This window comes from Gossypium hirsutum, chromosome D10 (assembly GCF_007990345.1).
Source record: "Gossypium hirsutum isolate 1008001.06 chromosome D10, Gossypium_hirsutum_v2.1, whole genome shotgun sequence".
In the NCBI taxonomy this organism is placed as follows: domain Eukaryota; kingdom Viridiplantae; phylum Streptophyta; class Magnoliopsida; order Malvales; family Malvaceae; genus Gossypium; species Gossypium hirsutum.
Window position 1 is genome coordinate 31,371,412 of NC_053446.1, and position 7,211 is coordinate 31,378,622.

Consider the following 7,211-nt stretch of genomic DNA (forward strand, 5'->3'; position numbering starts at 1 on the left):
ATAATGGACACATAAATAAATAAACAAACATAAAGTAAAACAATAATAATAATAAAGAAATGAATAAAATTATAAACATTTTAAAAATGTATGTATGAATTTTATAAAATTTAAAATACAAAAAAAAAACTATGTAGGTATATATATATAATGAAAATATGTATGTCTATACGTATATATATGTGTATGTATAAGAATTATAAAATATGAAAACATAATTACATATATATAAAGAACATGCGCATGTGTGTATATATATTACATAAAGACAAAAAAAGATATAAATATGTATATTATAAAAATAAAATAACGTAAGTGTGTACATACATTTATAAGTATATGAATTAAAATATGTAAATATATAAGTATATATGTATGCATGTAGAAAATACGAAATATAAAAATATATATTTAAAATAAATAAAGAATATGTACATGTATGTAAATTATAAAAAGAATATGTATGTGCATAATGACTTAAATCAAATATTACAAATAAAAAGAAAGATATTAGGTAAATAATAAATATATATATAACTTAAAATAAATAATAGAGGAACTCCCTTTTTCTAAAAAAATAATTAAATGAACTAAAGGATGAAATTAAAATAAAATCAAAATCCGGGGGTCCAAACTGTAAATATATGAAATATGTGGTAAAGGGACTGAAATAAAAGGCACCGAGGACATGGGGGACCTTTAGGGAGATATTCCCCATCCCAAAACGCAGTGAGAGTCTGCGCATGGTCCAAGGACCAGATTGAAACAAACGCCATATTTGCAGCCCAAATCTAAAAGAAATAAAGAGTTATATTGCACCTCTACGCAAGATGGAGGGACCAAATGTGAAAATTACCCATTAGGGCAAAGAGGCACGGGTCCCTCCCTCAAATGGCGCCGCTTTAGCTTCTATAAACAACAAAAAACAAAAAAAAAACAAAAAAACGAAAAAAGTCCTCTCCTTTACTTTTAGAAAGAAAAAAACAGAGAGCCAAGGGTCTCTCCCTCTCAGCCTTTCCAGATCCGGCCAACAAGGCCATTGCCATGCACCGTCGTGATCGCCTTGGACGGTGGCCGTCGCTGCACATAGGGGCTACTTTGAGCCCCGTTTCAGATCCTGTTCAGAGGCCGAGCTTGCTTGGCCTGAATACCGAGAGAAAGAACCTTTTGGCCCCGCCTTTAGAGCCGATTTCGGCGACGGAGAGGGCTCCGACGACGCAGCCAAGGGCGCCCCAGGTATTTCTTTCCTCCTTTTATTTTCGTTTATCAAAAATAAAAAAACAATAATAAAAAAAATAAAAAAAATAAAGGTAAAAGGATATAGAAAGATTGAAAATAAAGAGAATCCTTAAAACTTTGTTTCTTTCTTTTTATTTCTCCAGATTTTTCCCAGAGAAGAAGCCCATTACAAGTCTTTCATTTTTGGCTTTATAGCCAATCTAAACAACTTCTTAATTTCTATTTTTTGTCTGTTTGTTGTTTGTTTCTTTTGTTGTTGCGTGTTGCTCGTTTTGCAGGTGTCTGACGCGTTGGTACAGGCGATGGCAGAGGCGTGCGATGAAGGTGCCTGGTGGCTGGGGGTGCAAACGGTATGGGCAATGCCAGGTTTTGGGCAGAGGAGGAAGTGGGGGCTGCGTGGTCGCGCACATGGGGCAACGGCGTAAGTGGGCAAGTGGGGGGTAGGTTTGCTGGTATGGGCCCGGGCAGATTTTGGGCTTTACAGCTGCCCCTCTTTGCTCATTTTCGTGTAACGAGAATAGAGCAAAGACTAAGAAAGACCAAATTTGCCCGGGCTTACCGAGCCTTGGCTTCTTTTGGTGCCTTTCTTCTTCAAGTAGCCTCATTCCAGCCTGCTACGTCTTGTTGCTTCGATCCACTCTACTGCAACTTCAGATACGCCTTGTAGCTTCAATCTACTCTGCTACGACTCCATGGGGATGAGATTTGTGTTTTTAGTCTGCTCCACTACTGCTTAGGGAAATAAGACTTATTTTTTTGCTCTATTCTACTGCTAGTACATGAAGACAATATTTGCTTTCTTCGATCCACTCCCTACCAATATAGGGAGACAGGACATGTTATCTTCGATCTACTTCACGCCAATACATGAAGACAAGATCTGCATCTTGGATCCACTTCCTATCAATATAGGAAGATAAGACCAGCCATCCTCGATCTACTTCACGCCAATACGTGAAGATAAGATCTTCTTTCTTTGATCTACTTCGCCACCAATATGGAAAGACAAGATCTGCATCTTCGATCTACTTCACGCCAATACATGAAGATAAGATCTGCTTTCTGCGATCTACTTCGCCACCAATATGGAAAGACAAGATCTGCATCTTCGATCCACTTCCTACCAATATAGGAAGATAGGATCAGCTATCTTCGATCTACTTCACGCCAATACATGAAGACAAGATCTGCTTCGTCGATCCACTTCCTACCAATATAGGAAGATATGATCAGCTATCTTCGATCTACTTCACGCCAATACATGAAGACAAGATCTGCTTTCTGCGATCTACTTCGCCACCAATATGGGAAGACAAGATCTGCGTCGTCGATCCACTTCCTACCAATATAGGAAGATAGGATCAGCTATCTTCGATCTACTTCACGCCAATACATGAAGACAAGATCTGCTTTCTGCGATCTACTTCGCCACCAATATGGGAAGACAAGATCTGCGTCGTCGATCCACTTCCTACCAATATAGGAAGATAGGATCAGCTATCTTCGATCTACTTCTTGCCCCGGGAGATAGAACTATCAGCTTCAATGTACTCCACTGTAATCAGGGAGGTAAAATCCGCCGTCTTCAACCTGCTTTGCTGCCAAATACAGGAAGGCAAGATCTGCAATCTTCAATCTATTCCACCGCCAAATACAGGGAGATAGAGTTATCGGCTTCAATGTACTCCACTGTGGTCAGGGAGGTAAAATCTGCCATCTTTGATCTGCTTCGCTGCCAAATACAGGAAGGCAAGATCTGCAATCTTTAATCTATTCCACTGTCAAATACAGGGAGATAGAATTATCGGCTTCAATGTACTCCACTGTAGTTGCATGGAGGTAAAATCTGCCATCCTTGATCTTCAATCTATTCCACTGCCAAATACAGGGAGATAGAGTTATCGGCTTCAATGTACTCCACTGTTGTCAGGGAGGTAAAATCTGCCATATTTGATCTGCTTCGCTGCCAAATACAGGAAGGCAAGATCTGCAATCTTTAATCTATTCCACTGTCAAATACAGGGAGATAGAATTATCGGCTTCAATGTACTCCACTGTAGTTGCATGGAGGTAAAATCTGCCATCCTTGATCTTCAATCTATTCCACTGCCAAATACAGGGAGATAGAGTTATCGGCTTCAATGTACTCCACTGTTGTCAGGGAGGTAAAATCTGTCATATTTGATCTGCTTCGCTGCTAAATACAGGAAGGCAAGATCTACAATCTTCAATCTATTCCACTGCCAAATACAGGGAGATAGAGTTATCGGCTTCAATGTACTCCACTGTAGTCAGGGAGGTAAAATCTGCCATCCTTGATCTTCAATCTATTCCACTGCCAAATACAGGGAGATAGAGTTATCGGCTTCAATGTACTCCACTGTTGTCAGGGAGGTAAAATCTGCCATATTTGATCTGCTTCGCTGCTAAATACAGGAAGGCAAGATCTACAATCTTCAATCTATTCCACTGCCAAATACAGGGAGATAGAGTTATCGGCTTCAATGTACTCCACTGTAGTCAGGGAGGTAAAATATGCCATCCTTGATCTTCAATCTATTCCACTGCCAAATACAGGGAGATAGAGTTATCGGCTTCAATGTACTCCACTGTTGTCAGGGAGGTAAAATCTGCCATATTTGATCTGCTTCGCTGCTAAATACAGGAAGGCAAGATCTACAATCTTCAATCTATTCCACTGCCAAATACAGGGAGATAGAGTTATCGGCTTCAATGTACTCCACTGTAGTCAGGGAGGTAAAATCTGCCATCCTTGATCTTCAATCTATTCCACTGCCAAATACAGGGAGATAGAGTTATCGGCTTCAATGTACTCCACTGTTGTCAGGGAGGTAAAATCTGCCATATTTGATCTGCTTCGCTGCTAAATACAGGAAGGCAAGATCTACAATCTTCAATCTATTCCACTGCCAAATACAGGGAGATAGAGTTATCGGCTTCAATGTACTCCACTGTAGCCAGGGAGGTAAAATCTGCCATCTTTGATCTGCTTCGCTGCCAAATACAGGAAGGCAAGATCTGCAATCTTCAATCTATTCCACTGCCAAATACAGGGAGATAGAGTTATCGGCTTCAATGTACTCCACTGTTGTCAGGGAGGTAAAATCTGCCATATTTGATCTGCTTCGCTGCTAAATACAGGAAGGCAAGATCTACAATCTTCAATCTATTCCACTGCCAAATACAGGGAGATAGAGTTATCGGCTTCAATGTACTCCACTGTAGTCAGGGAGGTAAAATCTGCCATCCTTGATCTTCAATCTATTCCACTGCCAAATACAGGGAGATAGAGTTATCGGCTTCAATGTACTCCACTGTTGTCAGGGAGGTAAAATCTGCCATATTTGATCTGCTTCGCTGCTAAATACAGGAAGGCAAGATCTACAATCTTCAATCTATTCCACTGCCAAATACAGGGAGATAGAGTTATCGGCTTCAATGTACTCCACTGTAGTCAGGGAGGTAAAATCTGCCATCTTTGATCTGCTTCGCTGCCAAATACAGGAAGGCAAGATCTGCAATCTTCAATCTATTCCACTGCCAAATACAGGGAGATAGAGTTATCGGCTTCAATGTACTCCACTGTTGTCAGGGAGGTAAAATCTGCCATATTTGATCTGCTTCGCTGCTAAATACAGGAAGGCAAGATCTACAATCTTCAATCTATTCCACTGCCAAATACAGGGAGATAGAGTTATCGGCTTCAATGTACTCCACTGTAGTCAGGGAGGTAAAATCTGCCATCCTTGATCTTCAATCTATTCCACTGCCAAATACAGGGAGATAGAGTTATCGGCTTCAATGTACTCCACTGTTGTCAGGGAGGTAAAATCTGCCATATTTGATCTGCTTCGCTGCTAAATACAGGAAGGCAAGATCTACAATCTTCAATCTATTCCACTGCCAAATACAGGGAGATAGAGTTATCGGCTTCAATGTACTCCACTGTAGTCAGGGAGGTAAAATCTGCCATCTTTGATCTGCTTCGCTGCCAAATACAGGAAGGCAAGATCTGCTATCTTCAACCAGCTCTACTACAAACGAGAGAGGCAAGGTTTATCTTCAATTTTTACTGATCTGTTCTCTAGGGAACATGACCTGTATAATGAACCTAATTATGCCTAATGATTAGGATGGTATGATCAAAATAAATCAAATGCTCCTAACTAGACAGGTGTGAATGGTATTTGAATGAATGCAGAATGTCATGAAAATGATTCCTTAATGCTTAGGTTATCATTCCTCATTGTTCATCAAGGTTCTATCACTGATGCCTTCTTGTTCAGCCAGTTTGACAGAAAACTCAAAGAAATAAACGCTATTTAGACTATCATTTCTCAAATGTTTCTAACCCTTAGGTTTGGTTAGTTCTAAACAATAGTCCTGTTTCAGGTCCTCGTATTATTTAGAAACTTTCAGAGTAATATGCAGAACTCCTTCTGCGTGTGTATTGTCAGTCCATTAATCGTTATTTCAATGAAAAATGCTTGAAAAAGATTATTAAAATGGACAAAATGAAATTTTGTTGAGAGCAAAGCTCTAAACAAACAAATCAATCAAGATAGCAAATTCTGCTGAGATACAAGATGAATAAGATGGAAAATATTATCACAATGGATAAGATGAAAATTTGTTGAGAGCAAAACTCTAAATGAACACATTAATCAGGATAGCAAATTTTGCTAGAATACAAAATGAGAATAAATTAATCAAGATGATGTATTTTGTCAAAAATACAAAAAATGAATAAAATGGGAATAGGTGCCCCAGATATCGTAGCATGAGCTTCTCTGCCCCAAGCTTCTTAAGGACCCTTTTGAACTTGATATGTGTTTAGAAGTCCTAGAAGGCTTTGTTGATGCCCCAAGATGTAGCATCTCTCATTCTTATTAATTCAGAAAGGGTAAGACTACCGCATGCCCCACCTTTGAACAAAATTTGAACTACCCATTCATGGGTTTTCAATTCAAAACCCTTTGGTCTCAAGGCGCCCTTTGCGGGTTTTCACCTTGGCCTCTCCTTTTTCTTTTTCTTTCTTCTTTTCTTTTTTCATTTTTTCATTTTTCTTTTCGTTTTTTTTTCAAGTGAAGTATTTATTTCTTGAATCAGAATTCTCGAGATTAGGCAGGTTCTTGCCATCCATCCTGTCAATATCAACGCTTTTTCAGATAAGGCCTTCCACATAAGGTCCTTTCCAGTTCGGCATCCATTTTCTTCTGAAGTCCTTTTGTATGGCAAGAATATTCTTCGATATCAGGTCTCTGGGGCGAACTTTTTGGTGAGCTAGCGTATTTTATTTTTGGTACTTTTGACCAAGACGGATAACCTTGAATCTTTCCTCTTCAATCAAATTTAACTGATCATATCGGGTTTGGATTTGCTTCATCCAGATTCAGCTCTGCCAAGACTTGAAGGGTAGAAATATCAACTTTGATGGGTAAAACTACCTCTATTCCATATACTAGTGAGAACTGAGTTGCTCCAGTAAAGGTTTTTCTTTTATTTGTTTTTTTTTCTCGTTTTTTTACCTTTTTTTTGTCTTTTTTTTTGTCCTTTTTTTTTTGCCTCCACTGAACTGTTCATTTTGGGCGGCATGGTGTTAATCTTGAATAGACTGCAAACTTCTGATGTCGTGCGGTTGTTCAAATTCAATGCATTGTCTAATATGATCCTTTTTGGCGTTTCATATTGACATATGATTCTTCAAGAAATTTGTTGATTGTCAGCTTTGTGATATTGGCATATGAAGCAGCTTCCACCCACCTAATGAAGTAATCGATGACTACAAAGATGACTCGAAGACCGCTAGAAGCTTTTGGCGAGATTAGCCCAATGACCTCCATGCCCCTCATAGAGAAAGTCCATGGAAAATTCATAACATGGAGAGATAAAGGAAACACATAAATCTTGTCTCCGTAAATTTGGCACTTGTGGCGTTTCTTGGTATAACT

At 39.0% G+C, this 7,211-nt stretch overlaps 1 protein-coding gene across 1 annotated transcript; it reads left to right on the forward strand.

The window, feature by feature from the left end:
* Positions 1-944: 944 nt before the first annotated feature.
* LOC121222073 (uncharacterized) lies at positions 945-1,664 on the forward strand. The gene is made up of 2 exons (XM_041101968.1): positions 945-1,236; positions 1,518-1,664. The coding sequence occupies exons 1-2, from the start codon at positions 1,045-1,047 to the stop codon at positions 1,662-1,664; spliced, it is 339 nt and encodes a 112-aa protein (XP_040957902.1). The 5' UTR covers positions 945-1,044.
* The last annotated feature ends 5,547 nt before the right edge of the window (positions 1,665-7,211 follow it).

Coding starts and splice junctions, on each gene's coding strand:
- LOC121222073 (XM_041101968.1), top strand. CDS start 1,045: ATGCACCGTCGTGATCGCCTTGGACGGTGGCCGTCGCTGCACATAGGG. Junction 1,237..1,517: donor CGCAGCCAAGGGCGCCCCAG/GTATTTCTTTCC, acceptor CTCGTTTTGCAG/GTGTCTGACGCGTTGGTACA.